At 41.4% G+C, this 21,441-nt stretch overlaps 1 protein-coding gene across 1 annotated transcript in view; it reads left to right on the top strand.

Moving 5' to 3' along the window:
- Nucleotides 1–21,441, top strand: part of BEND4 (BEN domain containing 4) — a 46,262-nt gene that overhangs the window by 698 nt on the left and 24,123 nt on the right. Inside the window, exon 2 of the mRNA XM_007947164.1 lies at nt 9,763–10,329. Within this exon, the coding sequence (XP_007945355.1) occupies nt 9,763–10,329 (567 nt within the window). The remainder of the gene's footprint in view (nt 1–9,762; nt 10,330–21,441) is intronic.

Raw genomic sequence — 21,441 nt, 5'->3', positions numbered from 1 at the left:
CGGAAGCCCACCTGTGCGTCCACGCGCGGGCAGCAACTTATGGAGGACTGTCTCGCGCCGCCGCCGCCGCCGCGTCACGGGCTTCCGACGGGGCGCGCGTCTCCTAACAGGTGGTTCAGCGGCTCGCTTCCGGCGCCATGGACGCGCAGCTGTGGCTGGTCGGCGGCGGGAGTGGCTAGAGCGTAGGCCCTGGAGGCAGCCTTGGCACAGACGCCGTGGGCCTGGGTGGGGTGCGGGCGCCCTAGGTAACAGCCGCAGCCGTTCCGGGAGAAACTGCTGCTGATCTGGTGGCTCTGCGGAGACTTCCTGCCTTTATCCTCCATCGCTTTACTTTTTTTCTTCTACTTTTTCCCTTTTCTCTTCCTTCTCTTCCTCTCTCCACATTTGTTTTCTGTTTCTTTATTTCTTTGCCTTCTGGCCTTCTTTTCTCCACCTGGTTGACGCGCTCGCACTCTGTGGGGTCACTTGGGCTCGCTCTTGGGCTGTGTATTTCCCTTTCCTTTTTCTGTGCGCTTCTGTGTTCTCGTGCGTCAACTGTTTTTCCTTCCTCCTTTTCTCTCTCTCTGTCCCTCTTTCCCCACCCAACCCGTAGTCCTAATCCGTGAGCATAAAACAGCAGGCTCTTCAGCAGCCACACGGGTGGAGCTGGCACGCCTGCTGTGCACTTGGGAGCAGAGGGCCATGTCCGCCTCCCTCAGCCCCAAGCGTTTCTGAGTCCTGCCGTTCTAGGAGCATCCTGAACCATGCCTTGCAGAAATGCCTCGTGGGAAGTAGTAACCCCTGGGTCGGAGACTCCCCTCCTTTCTCCCCTGAGCTTGCTAACGGCCCCCTGGGGCAAGTCAGTTCTCCTGCGCAGCTACTGGAAGGAAATGGGCTGGTGGCAAGGCCACAGCCTGGGGTCTGCTCCCCAGGACACTCTCAGCACCCTGGGGACACGCAGCCACTTTGATCCCACTCGGCAGAAGGAAAAGTTCCAGCTCAAACCACGTATGGCACTTTGGAGCACCAAAATTTTACGCATCAATGAATCTAAGGCCCTTTTTTTTCTAATGAAAATATAAGAGCATTCTCTCTCAGTGAGTTACAGATGCCTAAGCTAGTTTCTGTTGTTTGTCAATATTTTGACACATGAAGGATTGCTTTTGAGAAAGAAAATCTAATTACAGGTTATAGTGAAGGGTTGTTCTGTCACATCCCTCGCTGATTCAGAGATGTTTGAAGGCTTTGAGTGGGGTTCTTATGTGGGCCTCATTGTTGGCGGGGTTTTCTTCAGTTGCTCTTGGCCCAATATTCCATTGTGTTTTTGTATTCATTGTCAGGCAATTCACCTCTTTCCAGTTTCCTCTTTATTTTTCTTCTGCACTCCCCACCCCACCCCCTTCTTAATAAGGTCTGCGTTCTCTCTGGGCCTGTGGTCTTTTTCCTGTGCACATGCCCATGTTGACTCTCCAGCTCGGCTTTTTCTTTATTCTTCCGCCTTCCAGCGGTTGGGATCCTTCTCCCATTTCCTGTATTTTGCTAACTCCTTTTTGTAACCTCAGTCCCATCATGCTCAGTAGTTTTGTTTTGTTTGTCTTTTCCTCTTGTCTTTATTTGCTCGGATCAGTCTTTGATCTCTTAAGATACTTTTCTTCCATCTTGCTGTCTTTTTCCTGTCTCATGGACAGCCTTTTAATCTTTTCCTTTCGCTTTATACACTGTGTACCTGCCTCTCCCTATGCCCATTTCTATCCATAGTTTTAACCTCTCTTTTCCTTGCTATTTTCCCTCTATCGTTTCTTTCTGCACCGATCACTTCCCATCCGTTTCCTGGTCACTCCTCCTCTACTGCCTTCTCTCTAACTGCTGTCTTTCTTCATTAATGTGGAGCTTTTTCCCCCCTTCTCATCTTTTTTTAAATGTTCTCTGTTCATGTTTCTTCTAAGGTCCTGTTTGGTTTATTTTGTCTCTGTACCCAGGTAGAAGTCACGAATTCACTGATCCTAGTGGAGTGAAAAGGAGCTTTGTTGGTGCCCTTCAGACTTCCCTGTGTTTCATTTTATTCTCAAGGCCATTGCTTTTCTTTCCTTTTCTTTCTTAAAGAGAGAGGTCATAGAGGGGCTCTATCACCAAGAGCAGGAAGACGTGCTCATTGGAAAGATGAAAATTGGATGGTAGGTTTCTTCCATGGAAAATAGTCTGAAGGAGGAAAAAAAAAAAAGGCCACAGTAGATACTAGACATCACAAGTTGTGATCATAATATCAATCACTGATGAACAAAGCCTTCTCCTAACAGACATAGTGATAAAGTAGCCATCAGAGAGACAATCCCCTGAAGAGCTGATTGGCTCCTTGAAGAGCTAGTGGTTCCACTTTGAACCAATGAGTATGTGTATACAGACAGAGGGCCACTTTAGCATCCTGGATGATGATGGTGTTGGAGAGTGTTTGCCTGTTGCACCCTCGCACAAACATGTTATTGCAGCATCTCAGGCCACCTAGTAAACTGAAAGTAGTTAGAACATCAAAGTGATGAAATGAGTCAAGGATAGAAAAAAAGATATAACCAAGTGGCCAGAGTAAATGCAGTGAAATGATGGAAAGGGTTGAAGTGAATCTTATTTGCCATTAAGGGCCATAAACTACTGAGAAGAGAAATATGTGATTAAAAATAGATTTTTCAACATTCTTATGAAATCTCATGAACAGTGCAATTTTCCTTAAATGGTGTAATAATACCATGTTTTTAAGAGCATATTTTTCCTCTGTGGGAGGCTTAGAGTTAAAACTCACGTAGATCTTGATATGCAGCCTAAATTTGGCATCAGGAAATGGGAAATTGCATCTTTAAGCAGAGTACAATCAAAAATGAATTACAATAAATCCTATATAATTGCATAGGTCATTCTCTTTAATGAGATTTTATTAACCTGACTGTCAAGCTTTTGAGTCAGGCAGATATTTTATCTTCTTCAACTGATAAAAGTGTCAGCTATAAACCACCATATAAATATTCATAAATCTACACATCTGTGGCAGCCTATCAGCATCATTCTTTTGGACATTAAAAGCATTCTAATTACTTTCTGTCTAGCAGAGCTGAAATGCTGCCTGTTATAGTATGTGCTTGGCAGGCATGATTGCTTTTGTTTGCCATCACAAATAGCAGCATCCTATTTTATATACCGATGGTCCAGAAAATATTCAGGGATTGACTGAGCAGGATGAATATTAGGAAGCACCATCTGGTTTTGATAGCACCAAGTATATTAACTCATCTGTTAATTTTTGACACATCATTGATTTATTTATTTAGAAAAATTGCATCCTGTTTTGCTGTGTTGATGTTTGCCATTATGAAAAAAAAATTGATGGCATTTTTTTTTTTTTTTTGAAAGACATAGTTCATTGATTTAAGACAAGGGTAATGCTTTCAAAGATGTTTTTATTCTCAAACTTCTATTCTCTATGCCATGAAGTCCTGTCTCCAACAGAAGTGAAATTCATGTTTTAAGGAAATCATGTATTTTGAACTAGTTGGAAATTCTTTTGGTAGATATAATATATAGATCTAAAAGAAATTTCTGCTGCATTTTTAATATTAATATATTTCACCCTTTGGTGGGCTAAAATCAAAAGGTTACCACTAATCTTGACTACTGTGATCTCCTTCATAGAAACAGAATACTCTTGGGGATGTGCTGTGATGGGCAAATTCCATTCAAGGCTTTGCTTACAAAGAAGGATGTTAAAGTAGGGAGCCTGTGTTTGATTGCAGAGTGCCCATCTCTCTTTTGAGTCACTTATCAGATGTAGGATGGATTGAACCATTTAAATTCAGAAGAATTTCTAGAAATGAATTTTTTAATAAAAAAAACAGTAATCGTGGCTTCAGATTTTGGAATCAGATGAGGCATAGTTTGCAGCATATTATCTCCCAACACATACTAAAGCAAAATAAATTAGAAGTGGTCAATTTGGTTGGGATTTATTATCATTTGATAGTGTTTAATCTTAGGGGAGTTACAGATAAAGCAGACAGTTTTAAAGTGTCTTTGTAAACTGTTGACTTTGTTCTTCTCTGCCATCACTTGAGTGGAGCAGTCTGTGACTAGGAGGGAAAAAAAAAAAAAAACAGTTAAATAAATCAAAATACATCTTCACTCTTTGCTCAACTAAGAATCATGGATCAGTGGCCATTCATTTGCGTTCGTATGAAAACAGAACTTTTCTCCATTTCTTAGCGATAATGGGTATCTCATAGTACTTGCATTTCTAATTATATCTGTCTAGAAAGCTAAAATATTGCTGGCTGCAGTATGTATTAAGTGAAAATATTTGCTGTTTTCCACCAAGTAATAGGAATATTTTTCATCATACTCTTCAATGTATCAACGTTAAAATAACCATTCAGATATTTCAAGATATTGAAAAGGGTTATAACTTTAAGGGTTATAATTGCTATTTTGTCATGTATCAATTCTGAGAACAAATTCAGAATGAAGCATTTTAAAAACTATGGGTAAAAACATTGTAGCTATTCTCTAGTATTTTGACTGCACTTTAATACATTATGTTCATAAGGTAGTATATTACATAATGATTTCTTTTCTTAGTGCATTACCAGTCTATCCTTCAATTAAGAAAACAAATCATGCTTGTTCCTAAGTCAGATTTTCCCCCCTTAAAGTCTACACCTTAATGTGATTTATCAAGTGCATAAAAATAGAGTGTTCTTTAGAATATTGAACAAATACGTTTGAGCAGTTCTTTCTAAGCAATTCAATTTTAGCCTTTCCCTTCATATTTCGTCCCTTTTCATCAAGGTTATGTTAAAGGTATATCCACTATGAATCAACTGGGACTATGCTGATTAAAATGCAAACAGTAAATACAGCTTCAGATTTAGAATGGGATTATAGGATTAAAATGATTGAAAACTGCTTTTGTGCTAGAATTGAAAATTCCCAATCAATATCATCCTTTGATTTTACTACTAAAAGAACAAAACCAGGAAGTAATGAGAATGTAACCTCTTCAACCTTACCACTTGTAAGGTTCAGCTGTTTTGTTTCTTGTTTATTTGATTTGGGACCTTATAAAGAAATGACAAACAAATATTTGGGGGTTTTCCCTTTTTATTTGAATTTAAGTAATGAGCTCAATTTTTCCCTTCCACCTGGTGATGGCGGGGAAGGAGGGTGGACATTAATTCCAATCTTAAAAAGAGAAAACCAAACTCACTGCCGTCAAGTGGGATCCGACTCATAGTGACCCCTCCTTGGGTTTCCGAGGCGGTATCACTACGGAAGTAGATTGCCCAACCTTCCTTTCCAAGAGTGGCTGGTGGGTTTGAACCTCCAGCCTTCTGGTTAACAGTCAAATGCCTTAGGCACTACGCCACCAGGGCTCCCATTCCAGTCTTAGGTGTGTAAAGGATGCTACACGAATCCACATCCCTTTCTTCCCTTTCCACACGCCAACATTATCTTGGTTGCTTCTTCAAGTTTTGTGCCCATCAATCATGGGGTTCCTAACCTGAAACTATATCTGTGTCTTGTTCTTTGGTGAGTACTCAGAATAGTTGTGTGAAAAACTGTCCTGCTCCTAACATTTGTGGGATTCAGGACACAAGTACAAATGCAGGTCCATATACCACTGAAGAAAGTACAGCCAGAATGCTCTTAGAAGTAAGAATGGCCATCCACACGTCATCTCTCATACTTTGATCATGTTGTCAGAAGGGACCAAACCCTAGAGAAGAATATCATGTTTGATAAAGTAGAGGGTCAGCAAAAAAGGGAAGACCCTCAACAGGATAGATTAACTCAGTGGCTGGAACAATGGGTTCACGTGTGGTAATAATTGTGAGGATGGTGCAGGACTGGACAATATTTCATTCTGTTGCACGTAGGGTTGCTGTTCTGGTTACCTAGTGCCACTGTGATAGGAATATACCACAAATGGGATGGCCTTAACAAACGGAGTTTATTCTCTTATAGTTCGGGAGGCTAGAAGTCCAAGTTCTAAGTGCCAGGCTCTAGGGCCTTTGTGAAAGCCCCTTGATCATAGGCTTCAGCTCTGCCTCTTGCTCCTGGCCCACTGAAGCTAGAGGCATCTCTTCACTCAGACAGCTACTGGCTGCTGAGGCTAACAAGCCCAAGGTCAACAAATAAAATAGCACAGTCCCAATGTTATCAAACGACACGGCAGGCAATTAATTTAAGTCCATTGTAAGTCCCAAGGTCGGCAAAGCATGGTAGGCTGCTAAACAACGACATGGCTACATGCAGGGTCCAAGCATGCCATAAGCTAGAGACCATTCCCAAGGCTGCTGCTTATATATGGAAAGCAGACCACATAGCCAAAGGTATGTGATATGACACCCAGATATCATTATCCAGAGACCATTACAGCCCTGGAAGCAATTTGAGCAGGGAATCCCTGGTTCTTGAGTACCTCACCATGGGGAGGCAATGGCCTAAGGACTGTACTGCTCCTAAGGGTGAAAAAGTGCTATCCCAAGGAGAATAATTCAGCTGCTCACAGTAGATTCCACCATGGAGTTGATTACCAGTCTCATCATGAGGAATACTACATCCAGCTGCCCAGCCTCTCTACCAGGCCCAGCCAAGTTGGCACAAAACCTTAACTACCACAGTTGCTATGAGTCGGAACAGACTCTATGGCACCAACAACATGTACAATATGTCTGAATACTTAAAATATATGAGTCAAGCTGACAAACTGTTAAATCAGATGTATTCTGTTCACTTAGCCTGACAGATGCACCATCTGATGACCTAGAAGGTCAGGTTCAATGCTGGGATTTTTAGACTATGCAGAAGTGGAAGAGGAAAGCCAGACCCTGGCCTTCTCCCCTCATCCTGGGCATTATCTTCCGCTGTTGTTGTTGTTAGCTGCCAACAAGTCAACCCCTGATGATTGGCAGCCCCGTTCTCCAGGATCATGCAGTTGTGATCCATAGAGTTTTCTTCGGTTGATTTTTTAGAATTAGATCTCTAGGTCATTCTTCCTAGTCTATCTTAGTCTAGAAGCTCCACTGAAACCTGTTCAGCATCATGGCAACATGCAAGCCTTCACTGACAGGTGGTGGCTGCGCCTGGAGTGCATTGGCCAGGAATCAAGCCAGGTGTCCTCTATGAGGGCAAGAATTCTACCACTGACCTACCAATGCCCACCCGCCACCCCCATCCTGCAATAGGAAGAGCCTTACATACATATATAGACTGTCCAGCCTGGAGTTGCAAGCTTTGCCATCATGATCTCGTTTTGGCCATTGATAAAGAAATGACACCCAGATATCATTATCCAGAGACCATTACAGCCCTGGAAGCAATATGGTCAGGGAATCCCTGGTTCTTGGGTACCTCACCATGGGGAGGGAGCGGCCTAAGGACTGTACTGTTCCTAAGGGTGAGAAAGTGCTGTCCCGAGGAGAAAAAAACATTCCTGTGAACTCAGCCTGCCTAGGGTAATCTTACCAACCCAGCAAATTAAATCTGGGAATGCTATAAACTGAGAGTCTCTGAGGATTTACAAGAGTGCATTCGTGCACTCAGTATTTCTTGAGGCACTGTGCTGACACTCAAACTCCAGCCAGTGGTTTCTGGCCTCATGAAACGTACAGTCTATGATCATCCTCTTCTGAAAGGCCGAGAGCTCATTTCTGTGCTAACTTGGTTTTTTTTTTAGAGAGAGAGATTAAAGAATGGTGGCGTTTTCTAGTTTTGAGAGATGTGAGGAGTGCTTTTTAGGTGCCAGGGCTGGGCTTTATGTATATAGCCTCACATAGTAGTTGAAAGGGGGAAATTGGATCCCCAATCTTTTAGTTACATCATGAATGGATAGTAAGGAAAAAACACAATCATGAGTAGTGCATGGAGGTTTCTTGATGCGTAGTGTCGTTGGTCATGTGCTCTGAATTTTCTGGAAGGTTCTTTCTGAAGCTATTCTTGCTCATTGTCCTCATAGAAGCCCTTAAGCATCTCACCATTTTTTATTTTAAAAGATTTTTTTTTTTTCAGAAAAAAAAAAATACAACTAGTCAAAATTTTCAGAGGGAACAGATAGCTAGTTATTTTTCTATCATAAACATAGTTGTTGTTGTTTTGTTGTTGTGTACCATCAACTCAGGTTTCTAAAATCTAGAATATTTGTTGCCATTTTTGGGGGTAGTTGTTGTTGTTGTTGTTATGTGCCGTCGAGTCGGCCCCGACTCATAGCGACCCCTCCTTGAGTGTCCGAGGCAGTGTCACTATGGAAGTAGATTGCCCAACCTTCCTTCCAAGGAGTGGCTGGTAGGTTTGAACCGCCAGCCTTCTGGTTAGCAGTCAAATGTCTTAGGCACTAAGCTACCAGAGAGGAAATGAGAGACGTCTTTATAATATTATGTAAACCCTAAGAAGCACTCCTCTTTTTATTTACAATAGTTTACTCTGGGCCAAAAGATCCCTGGTGGGTGCAACAGTTAAGCACTCTAACCGTAAGGTTGGCTGTTCAAACCCACCCAGCGACTCTGTGGGAGAAAGACCTGGTGATCTTTTCCTTGACAGGGCAGCTTTACTCTGCCACATGGGGTTGCTGTGAGTCAGGATAGACTCCACAGCGCCCAGCAACAACAGTCCTGCATTGTGTATGGGAAAGAGGAGTGTCTGCTTTATGGCATTTACGTGTGGGGTCAATTTTCAAGGCCCTTGTCCTGACCAAGTTAAATCCCATTGTCAATTTTATGTTTTATTTTAGTCTTTTTGTTTTGTTTTCTGCAGTGAGTTGGTTGCTTTCTGTTTTCTTTTTGCTTTTTCTGATTGACAGTTAATATGCTTCATGTATGTGGACTAACTCTGGTTCCCACACCAGACATCTTTTTAGATTTGGCAACCTAATGATACTGATATAGGTCAACCTAAACGTTGGCCTTGACAAGAAATCCAGGTTAGCAGAAAAATTAAAACATAAGTTAAAAGGAACAATGGAACATAGGTATTGGATGACATGTACAGTTTTGCCTTGAGGTTATCCTGTGACTTACATGACCACTGTTAGTTTTACCTTAGATATCTGGTGAGCGCTTCAGAAAGACTTATCTCTCTTCTCCAGTTTGCATCTGGGAGCAACATACTCTCGGCAGGGATCGTATCAGCTGATTAATAGCAAGGACATGAGGGCACTCCAGAAATAGAAGTAATGATTGCTTTAAGTCCTCCTATCAATGAGGAATTGAGTCTGCAGTGGCTGGCTTGATTCATTAGAATAAGGATAGAAATGAGCCAAAGGTGTGAGTGCAGACCTGTGCTGACCACTTAGTGCTACAAGACAAGTCATAAGCCAGCCATTTTCAGAGTGAGGGGCTGAGGATGACTGGTCAGACACACCAGCAGTTGCAGAATAACAGGAAGCTATGTTTCCTACCTGTAGTGTCACTGTGTCACCATGATTTATCATAGAGTGGAATTACATATTTTCCTATTCCCAACTGTTAGCCTCAAAACAACTGAGAATCTCACTTACCCCTTGTTGTTGTTGTTGTTATGTGCCGTCGAGTCAAACCCGACTCATAGCGACCCCTCCTTGGGTTTCCAAGGCAGTATCACTATGGAAGTAGGATTGCCCAACCTTCCTTCCGAGGAGTGGCTGGTGGGTTTGAACCGCCAGCCGTCTGGTTAGCAGGCAAGTGTCTTAGCCACTATGCTACCAGAGCTCCCTCACTTACCCCTAGTCTTTGGCTATTGGTCTCTGATGTGTCTTTTCATTTGTTTCAGAGAGTCGTATGATCCTGGATGCCTTTGCCCAGCAGTGCAGTCGAGTTCTTAGCCTCCTAAATTGTGGAGGAAAACTCCTGGACTCCAACCACTCTCAATCCATGATCTCTTGTGTAAAGCAGGAAGGTTCGAGTTATAATGAGAGACAGGACCAATGCCACATTGGAAAAGGAGCCCACAGTCAGACCTCAGACAATGTAGACATAGAGATGCAATATATGCAAAGGAAACAACAAACTTCTGCCTTTCTGAGGGTTTTCACTGACTCACTACAAAATTACCTGCTCTCGGGGAGCTTTCCGACTCCAAACACCTCATCAGTCAGTGAGTATGGCCACCTGGCAGATGTGGATCCTCTATCAACCTCCCCCGTGCATACGCTAGGTGGCTGGACCTCCCCAGCAACGTCCGAATCCCACGGTCACCCATCCTCTTCTACACTGCCAGAGGAGGACGAGGAAGAGGAAGAAGAAGGCTACTGTCCTCGATGCCAAGAGTTGGAACAGGAGGTTATTTCACTGCAACAAGAAAATGAAGAGCTCAGAAGGAAATTAGAGAGTATCCCAGGTATCCTGCCATATTACATATAGGCCAGATGCACTCTTCTTCCTTATGGTTGTCTCGTATGTATGAATACACGTGGGTTTGGGGGGGCCAGCAGTGCAGAAAAGCTGGGAAAACAGGTATCTGTGAGTGGTCTTTAGCCTACCCAGTGCCAACTGGGAAATTTCAGGGTGAGCCACTAGCTTTTCCCTGTCCTTGTTCAAGCTACAGTGTTCTTGGGCATAGGCCTGAAGACCATTTAAAAAAAAAAAAACAGTTACCGTGTGGTCAGTTCCAGCTCATGGCAGCCCCATGTGTCAGAGCAGAAGTGTGCTCTGTCCAGAGGGTTTGCAGTGGCTGATTTTTCGGAAGTAGGTCGCCAGGCCCTTCTTCCAAGGCACCTCTGGGTGGACTCAAACCACCCACCTTTCAGTTACCAGGTGAGCATGTTGAACACCCAAGGACTCCTTGAAGACCATGGTCCTATTAAAAGATGTCTCTATCAATATAAAAATAGTTCTAGATGTGATGCGATAGACCAAGTGCATGAGGTTAACTTTCCTTCCAAAAATTGTCTTGTTCCTTTAAAATGGCTTTTGTAATTTAAAGACTTGACTGTATGCATTTTATTTGATGGTCAGTATAGAAATTAAAATGAAATGATAATTTCAGAGGTAGGACTGGTATTCTGAACAAACAGTAATTTCTAATCCCTCACCTTGCCTGTTAAGTTTCTACAGACATTCTCTCTTTTTAGCACGTCATCTCCCCTGCTAAAGTTAATAAGAAACTGTAACCTAAACAAAGGTAGACCAGTAAGTTAGCTGGCCCCAAAATATTTGTGTCCCTGGCTGAACATGAGACATTTCCTGACTCTAAAACACAATAGCTTTAAAGAATAGTGAAGACATCTTTAAGGAGCTGTGGTGGCACAGTGGTTGAGAGCTCGTCTGCTAACTGAAAGGTCAGCAGTATAAACCCACCAGTGGCTCAACAGAAGTAGGATGTGACAGCTTCCATGAATATTTACAGCACTGGAAACCCCAAGGAGCAGTTCCACTCTGTTCTATCCGGTCTCTGTGAGTTGGAATCAACTCAACAGCAATCGGTTTGGTGGGGTTTTGTTTTGTTTTTTGGTTTAAAGACATCTTAATTACAACATCTTCTCTGGTCTGCAGAGTTCTTTTTTTCACTATTTGGGAAGGTATTTTTTAGCTTCTAGCAAACTGTTGATTAAAAAAAAAAAAAGCATGTAGCTCTTCAATCTATACACTTATTAGTAAATTACATGCATAGACATACTACATACTCATAAATTACATGCATAGACATACTACATACTCATAATATATGCTCATATATATTTAGTGTAAAGCATGCATAATTAATACATAATTTAAAACATTTAAGACTGGCAAAAATTTAAGTAGAAGTTATGTTTTTCTCCTAACTCAGTGTATTTGCACCACCCAATTTGGCAGATGATCTAGAAAGAAAGAAATGTTGAGGAAAGTTACCCACTTGTTTATTAACCCACAAAGGAAGCAAAAACAAGTGTTAAGAGTTATTAGGCCTTACTTCCAAAACACCTCTGGGTGGGTTTGACCCACTCACCTTTTGGTTAGTAATTGAATGTTGAACCGTTTGCCCTATTCAAAGTCTTAGGGACTACCAAGACTTGCCAAGTCAGAAATTAATCTTTCTTCCTCTCTTTTAAAGGAACTCTCCAAATGGAGCCCTAAAGAGATTTCACAAATTTAGAGATATAGACATGACTGTCAGGAGTAGTGAAGAGACTATTAACACGAATTTTGAACAAACTGACAACTTGTATGGCTATCAAGATTTACATAACTCTTTGTTAATACTCATTCATTTTGTCAGATAATAGCAGTAATAGACGCCCTTCACCTTCCCAGTTATTATTCAATATTCCCTAAGCTCTGCCAAGCCTCTCCTCATTCCTGATGTAGTTCATCATCTCTCCTGCCTCGCTCTTGCTGTTTGGCAAGGATGGATAGTTTCTGTTTGGTGGGTTTTGCCTTTAGGTATCCAGCTTCTCCCAGTTCTAGAAGAACCTCCCATCTTTTGCATTGTCCTCTAGAAAATCAACATTGTTTTCAAAAGCAAAACTATCAGATTAAATGCTGATAAAAAGTATAATGTTCATTCTAGTTAAAATAGGGCACTTTGGACTCAAGTCACAGCTGAAAAACAATATCACAATATCAACGTATTTGTGCAGCATATGTAACAGCATGTACATTTCTCCCTTTTTAGAGGTTTGGTTCTGAACATTTTGTATTTAGATTAAGCCCAGTTGTCTTGACGAGGAGAAGCAAGAGGTGAAGTAAATGCATTCTCTTTTTTTGGGTTTGAGCCCTAGAGTTAGCTATGGAGTCATCGCGTTTTCCCAAGCCAGGCACTGTCTACAGGGCAGACACTGGGTGGAGCTAGTAGACCACAGTGGAGCCAGAGGTCTGCTGGTGTCCTCATGTCAGAGTCCCATCTGTGGGATTTATAGGTCATACCCCTCTAAATCACACTTGATTCACTCTATGCTATGGGTTTTACCCCAAAGGGCGATTTTTCCATTCTTTCTCCCCACTCCTCTTCTTTCATGGGTGGAGAACAATAGTGTGCTGGAGATGAATGGGCTGCCTAGACAGTTCCATCAACCATTTGGCACTAAAATCAAGGAGCCTGGATTCTGTACTGCTTATCAGCAGCCTTGACCTTATCTGTGGTTAAGAGTTTCAGAGTGCAGGGACAGGTGACACAAATGTCATAAATTATTATTGCCTAATTCCTAGTACTGAATGTTTGGTACTAAATCTTTTCTATGTCCTAAGCAAATTTGGGATTCAGTCTACCTCCCATTACCTAAACCTGTGCCCAAGAAAGGTCTGCATCAGTGATAGCTCAGTGCAGGCCTGCCAGTAATCACTGTCCATTCAAGCTTCCCAGAAAGATGAAAATGCTGCAGTTTCTTGAACCCTCTTGATGGTCAGGTGTTGAATGACACTGGAATGTCATTGGTTGGAATTAGGCTATTGGTCATGACTATTATTCTATAAACATTCCAGGCCTATTGACAAGTCCCTTCATGAACCAATAGCGTTTTCACATGGAGAGAACCATGGTTGCTTTAAATAGTAATCAATACTAAAACCCATCAATACAGATGAAAAGTCAGTGTATGGGTTATAAATAGAAAAAAAAATCATATATGAATAGAATGACATTCTCATTTCCTAGGGCCACCTAAGTTTTGGGAATTGGATTGAAAACGTCAGTTATTGATGAAAACTTAAATCAGAGGAAGACATAACTGTCCTCTTGCCCTCACCTCTCAACCCCATCTTTGGCTAAACAACAAATCAGACTGTGGTTGTGACCATGTAACAACAGTCTACTCTTTACTCTGTTGGTTATGCATATTTTTTGGGGAAATCTGTTGTTTAGACACCCATTTGAAGCAAAGTGCAGTAAATAATATTCTGGTGTTACATGTAATAACAGTAACTAGCAGGAACTTTCCTATAAAATTTTGTGCCAATTTTCCCTAAGCAGTGTCATTTCTTCTCAGTGGTCCCCATAGGGTGCTAGCAGTCAGCGCTTCCATTTCCATGGAAGGATATGGTGCCTTCTTCTAGTACAATCCCTTCGTGTTGTAGGATCACTTTTTTACACCCAAGCAAGATGAGTGGGTGCAATGGAGTTAGGTGAGGAAATAATAACAGTTAGGTGAGGAAATAATAACAAGGAGATGGGGCACCTGTCATGAGTCAGCCTAGCCAGTTCTCCTCTCTCACAGAGCTGCCTCTTCAGAGCAGTGCAGTTGAACAGCTCTGCGATTCCTGTTTCATCTTTTTCTTGCAATAAAGCCTTCATACCAAACCCATCGCTGTTGAGTTGATTCCAACTCATACAGACTCTGTAGAACAGAATAGAATTGCTCCAGGATTTCCAACACTGTAAATATTTATGGAAGCTGACTATCACATCTTTCTTCTGTTGAGTAACTGGTGGGTGTGAACTGCTGACCTTTTAGTTAGCAGACGAGCAGTGGCCTCTGAGGAGGCGGCTCTTCCCCAGTCTTATTTCGAGTGCCTTCCAACCTGAGGGGCTCATCTTCCAGCACTATATCAGACAAGGTTTCAGGGCTACTCATAAAGCTTTCCAGTACTATATCAGACACTGCTCTTCATAAGGTTTTCATTGGCCAATTCTTTTTTTTTTTTCCTTAATTTATTTTTTATTATTGTGTTTTGGGTCAAGATTTGCCGAGCAAATTCACTTTCCAATAGCAGTTTACATATACTTTGTCTCATGACATTTACCACAGTTTACCACAATGCAACAGCTTCCCTCCCACTTCCTCCCCATAGTTACCTCTTCCCTGTGTCCATCCCTCCATGGACTCCTGCCCCCTAAGCTGTCTTCCTGTGCATAGGCAGCCTTCTTTCTCAATGATTGTTCTCTCCAAGGAGTGTATCTACCTCAGGTAAATGTTCAACTCATATGCCTGCCTTCTGTTTGGCTGGAAACCACAGGTGTGGGTTCAATTCCAGACCTGAAGGGCAGCTAGGGGCCATAGTCTCAGTGGTTCCACCAGGCTCTTTCAGACCAGCAAACCTGGTCCTCCCCACTTTTTTTTTCTCCAAATGATTTTGAGTTTTGTTCCACATTGTTTTCCCTCTCTATCAAGGATCTGCTACACAGATCCCTTTCCAAGTGGGTGACAGTGGTAGCCGGGCACCATCTAGTTCTTCTGGTCTCATAGTCGTATAGACTGCAGATCACATGGTGTACCAGTCACTAGGACTAATTGTTTCCATGAATTTTGGTTTTCTTCATTCTTCTTTACTCTGGATAAGGAGAGACCCATCGTTGCATCTAGGGTGGCAGCTTGCTAGCTTTTAAGATCCCAGTCACTACTTGCCAAAGTAGGAGGTGGAACAATGTTTTATATAGTATGTCATGTCATTGGCCCATTCTTTGAGAACTGGATGGCCTCTTCCTTCTTCCCAGTCTATCTTAGTCTGGAAGCTCTGCTGAAACCTGTCCACCATGGGTGACCCTGCTGGTATTTAAAATATTGGCATAGCCTCTAGCCTCACAGCAACACACAAGCCACCACAGTATGACAAACTGACAGACAAGTAGTGGAAAGAAAGAGGTAGGGAGAGGTATTATTTCTGGCATCACCTGGGAGAGCTTGTGTTATTGTATTATGGAACACCAGTGAGATAATTCAACAGACTTATTGATCATGAACTACATGTAAGGCAAAGAGCTTCTGGAAAGTACTCTTTAATTTAGCTTTAACCTTATGAATAGCAGTGAAACACTGATATATTACTTGAAAACTTTATGAATAGTTTGCTGATACAGGTATTTAAATAGTTTATCCCAAGGAAATGGCATCAATGCATTTTCTTTTGTACTGAATTATCATACTAAAATTAGGACGTCAGATAAGAAGTTTAAAAATTGTGGCAATACATTACAATACAAAGCCATAAGAGGAAAGATACTGGATCAGGAATACTGAAGACAGAGAAATTATTAAAAGAAGGCCCATGATGGGTAGAACTTCTCTGTGGAGAGAGTGTCAGGTTGGAGTAGTCACATTTATTTAGAAAGCTCACAATCAACACTGAGAGAACTCAGAAGGGAGGAAGAATAAAAAGTACCATATTTCATCTAATCTAGGAGGCCATTGACTATAGTAAAACATCAGTCTGGACATTCTATAATGCAAATTATAATTGCACGTTTTACTTATCTTCGGACACAAAATTCAGGGATTTTAAAATGTGAACAGATGCTAGTCTTAGAATTCATTAAATAGGTTAAAAATCATTTCCAAAGTAAAATAATTATGTCATATTAAAAGCACCTTGAAATTTTCTAAGTGCCAAATATAGGGAATAGATACTTCATGTTTATTATTTTAGGGCTTCCTACTTTCCAAAAAGTGCTTTTATGATTATGTTAATTTATCCTCATAACTCCATGGGGTCTTGACAAATGACTGTCATCTCATTTTACGGATGAGGACACTGAAACCTAGACAGGAAAGGTCGGTAGCCAACCTAGGATTATAATCCAAACTTCTGCCTCCAGATCCAGTTATGTTACTCTCTCCACCTCCTTTGATTATACAGTTCTGATCCTATCAGTCTACAGTTGTCCTTTTCTAAGGAAGATTTAAAAAATATAATAATAATAAAACTGTGATGATTTTAGATAATAGGAATTTTGCAAGACAAAAAGCCCTGGGGGGACCAGGTTTGCTGGTCCATAGAGCCTGGTGAAACCACTGAGACTATGGCCCCTAGCTGCCCTTCAGGTCTGGAATTAAACCCACACCTGTGGTTTCCAGCCAAACAAAAGACAGCCATATGAGTTGAACATTTACCTCAAGCAGATACTCTCCTTGGAGAGAACAATCATGGGAGAAAGAAGGGCTGCTTATGCACAGGGAGACAGCTCAGGGGGCAGGAGTCATGGAGGGATAGACACAGGTAAGAGGTAACTATGGAGAGGAAGTGGGAGGGGAGCTGTTGCATTGTGGTAAACCGTGGTCAATGTCATGAAACAAAGTATATGTAAACTGCTGTATGGAAAGTGAATTTGCTCTGTAAATCTTCACATAAATCACAATAATAATAATAAAAAAAGACAAAAAGCCCTTAGGGTAGATGGAGTGGAGACATGTGCTAGTACCCTCCATATTCCCAGAAGTACTGGTAGAAAAATGCTCGTGTAGACTTCTGATCTTTAGAAATGTAATGATTGTACTTTAAAGGAGGCTCTGAGGAAAATGAAGAGAAATAAACATATTCTGAGGTAAAAAATTAGAGCAAATGATGGGAACCAAGATGAAACCAAACCCACTGCCATGGAATTGATTCCAACTCATAGCAACCCTATGGGCAGAGACCAACTGCCACATAGGGTTTTGAAGGCTATAAATCTTTATGGAAGTAGACTGCCTCATTTTTCTCCTGTGGAGTGGCTGGTGGGTTTGAACTGCAGACCTTTTGGTTAGCAGCCAATACCTTAACCACTGTGTCACCAGAGCTCCTATGATAGGAACAGAGAGGTGTAAAGAATTGAGCTCCTTAATATCTAGTAAAGGAGCCCTGGTGGCACAATGGTTAAGCGCTTAGCTGCTAACCAAAAGATTAGTGGTTTGAACCTACCATCTGCTCTGTGGAAGAAAAGACCTGGTGATCTGCTGTCATAAGCATTACAGCCTAGGAAACTATGGAGTAGTTCTACTCTGTTCTAGTCAGAATCTACTCAGTGGCACACAATAATAACAACAAAATTTAGTAAAGGTCATCACAACTCTTGGCTATAGCTTTGAGTGAAACTGAGAACAATCTGAGGTAAAGTGAATGGATTTTGGACTCAAACCTGGGTTTGAATTTATGCTTCTGCTACTTGCTAGCAGTGATTTTGTTGAATCACTTCACCATTCTGAGCCTTAGTTTCCCATTTTTAAAGTAAGGTTAAAAATACTTTAAGCATTTTGAAAATATTAAATTCAATAAATAACAACTGAGTACCTACTGGGTCTTCTAGTTAGCACTCAATAAATGGCAATTTTTGTGGTTGATTTTTAAAATAAGTACCCCTTACATTTATTACTTAACATTCCTTAACCTTCCATATGTGAAGGCACAGTGTAACAAATATAGCTAAGGACTTCATACAGTCTGTGGAGTAAAGTCTTGCATCTTCAGTGTGGTACATAAGGTCCTTTACTGCTTGGATCTTTGCCTATCCATGTTTGGAGAGTTTGACCCTCAACTCCTACCACATACAAAATTCCAACCCCACCAGGCAATTTGTGATTCCCCAAATTTGTCATAAACTTTCAGTCCTCCTTGAGCAGTCATACATATGTATGCTGCTAATTTTTCTTTACTACTGCTACTTCTTCCAAGCTAATAATATATTATCCTCTGCCTCCCTTGAGAAATTCCAATTCGTCCTTCAGTCCCCAGTTCAAAGTTCTTTACACTTTTCTGTGTAAAGAACCCTTACCCCAGTTCCCAGGCAAAGTTAACCATGTTCCATAGTGCATTGTGCATGACTATTAGAGCATTTATATTTATTTTATTTTATATTGTATATTTACATATTTTATATTGTGCATAACTATTATCATGAGAAGTTTCCATTTGTTTTGTCTCTGTCTCTCCTGATGTCCTGATGGAAGAAAGAAAAATCAGATAAGGTCCTTGAGGGCAGAGACTAACTCAAAGTCTTCCTTGTATCCCCAATTCCTAGCCCAGTGTCACAGATGTTGTAGCATCTACACATGTTAATTGAACTAAATTAAATGGAGGAGACAGGGCATTATCGCATAGCCATGCATCTGTAGGCTTATTGTTGTTGTTGTCGCTATGTGCCATTGAGTCAGACCCGACTCATAGAGACCCCTCCTTGGGTTTCTGAGGGGATATCACTACAGAAGTAAATTGCCCAACCTTCCTTCTGAGGAGTGGCTGGTGGGTTTGAACCTCCAGCCTTCTGGGTAGCAGTCAAGTGCCTCAGGCACTATGCTTAGTAATACTTAAAGCATACCGTTTATTTCTAGATCTTTGTAGTTCAGGAGCTTACACTACAAAGATGGCATGAATAGAACACTTACTTGATGATATAAGCACACAGATGACTTTGGTCATCAAAGGACAGTACATAATTTCAATTTTCCTGTAAAATTGTATGTGGCATGTTTTGAGATAAATATTTAGAGTCTATAAAAACAATTGTATGCCAAGATAGATTAAGTAATGCTAGAGAAATGAGAAAAGAGAAACTCCGATCAAGATTTTAATGCAATGTTCTGCAGTGAAAATTGGGAACCCAAGCTACTTAAATACAGACAAAAACAAAATTGAAGCACTTTTCCATGGAAGAGGCTGTTTAACAGTTGTTCAGACAATCAACAGCCAAAATGGCACAGTCAACAGAGGCATTTAAATGGCCTCTATAAGGAATTCACTAGACTCTGAGTCTTACAATAATAATAGCTTACTTTGGCTTGTCTTTATTGGGTGCCCTCTGCCTGACAGCAGTTACTCCTTACAATAACTGTGTGCTGTTGTTGTTGTTGTTATATGCCGTCGAGTCGAGTGGGCCCCGACTCATAGCGACCCCTCCTTGGGTTTCCAAGGCAATATCACTACGGAAGTAAGATTGCCCAACCTTCCTTCAGAGGAGTGGCTGGTAGGTTTGAACCGCCAGCCTTCTGGTTAGCAGTCAAGTGTCTTAGCCACTATGCTACCAGAGCTCCTATAACTGTGTGTAGTAGTTAGTTATGCCTGTTTTACAGATGAGAAAATAAGAGACTCAGAGAGGTAAGTAACTTGTCCAGGATCACACAATTACTAAGTGCAAAAGAGGGATCAGTACATGTAAAAAATAAATAAATACATACTTTAAGACTAACTCCTGAGCCTTTTGTCAGTTGACTGTTAGACACTAGTATCAGCTTAGAGTATCCTAAAGACCTTGTCTCTGTGGATTTAACTAATTTAGCCTGCTATGACAAAAGTAAGCTAAACAGGCTAGGGAGAGCCTTTGTTTTTGAGAATAGCATATTAATCTACATATCTTAGATACCAATGGAGTAGTGGTAATCTGTTCCTCTCAATTTTTATTTTATTGCCACAAAACATCTTCCTATTTTCCTTTTTTTTCCCTCTCAGACATTTTACTCTTTCTAGGATTACTTGATAGATATTGAAATGCTGTGCCATAGTAGAAAAAAATTGCAAATATTAATATCAAGATAGGTACTAGGTACATTTTGGGTACTTTTAATAGCCTCTTGTCCCTTTCATACATGTTTTGGTTCCTCATTTATTTTCTCATTAAGCCTACTAGATTCATCTTACTTTTTTCTGCAGAGTGAGTCAATAAATAAGTAAATGAATGAAACTTGACCAATGGTTCTAAGATAGTAACTTTTCCATCACGAAGAGTGACTTTTTGCTTAAAATTCATAATTTGCACTAGGAGGCCATTAGATGTGAAAGACTTTGGGGCAGAATTTGGCTCCTTGGTGCTACTATGAATGCTGACCTCACTCTCTCTTCCCATGGAGCTCAAAGGAGCCATTGGGTTGCCTGGAGTGCAGAAAGCTGCACATGAAGCCCAGACTCATTTTGTGCAATCTGTGAGGAGCCATGTTCTCACTCAGAAATTCCACAGTGTGTCCACAGAACTGTAGGTTAACAGAACAAAGGGGACAAAAGACAGGTGGTTGTCCATGATTCTATTTTCAGTGCCACATGCTTCTCCTGAGTAGGCAGCATTAGTGGTTCAGTGGTGGAACTGTCATATTTCATGTCAGAGACACAGGTTCTCTTCCAGGCCAATGCACAATCCCTATCCATTTGTCAGTGGAGACGTGTGTTGGTGTGATGCTGAACAGGTTTCAGTGGAGCTTCCTAAGACAAACTAGGAAGAAAGACCTGCTGAAAACCAAAAAACCAAAACTCAGCCAGTGAAAACATTGTATCACACCATCCAATACTCTGGGCAATGGGTCACCATATGTTGGGGCCCAGATCAGTGGCAGGCAACAACAACAGCAACATAGCCCCACTTTAATACACACACCTATCCATTTTGCAGATTGACAGTGATTTTTGTTTTCCTTACAGAAAATATCTCACTAGATTCTACAGCTTCCCTGTAGGTCACCAGCCAAGAAGGCTCCCATCAGGAATGATGCTCCAAATCTTTAATAGCAGAGGCACACTCTGGGTCTGGGCCTGAAGACGGTTCAGGGGAGGGAGGATGCCAGGGGAGGGGACAGTACTCAGACGGCCTAAGGCAGTGGCTATTTCAGTTTTTAACAGCTGACTAAATATCCTTACTTCCATCCTGGCCTTCAGCCTTGTGCCCAGATAGAGATCTACAGGACCCACTTGCCTTTAAAATAGAGTCCCCAGTAGCAAGTAGATGAACATAAAATTCAGTTTTATTCCAATATGTGTGAATCAGCAGGCCTTGCTCACAGCTTAGCACTGCTGCCTACAATGTAGAGAGTAGGAGAAAACCCAAAACCAAACTCACTGCCATTGAGTTGGAGCCAATTCATAG

This window comes from Orycteropus afer, unplaced genomic scaffold (genome assembly GCF_000298275.1).
Source record: "Orycteropus afer afer isolate SDZICR_OR568_19922 unplaced genomic scaffold, OryAfe1.0 scaffold00176, whole genome shotgun sequence".
Taxonomy (NCBI): domain Eukaryota; kingdom Metazoa; phylum Chordata; class Mammalia; order Tubulidentata; family Orycteropodidae; genus Orycteropus; species Orycteropus afer.
The sequence above is the reverse complement of the archived record's forward strand: the minus strand, read 5'-3'. Positions and strand labels throughout refer to the sequence as shown.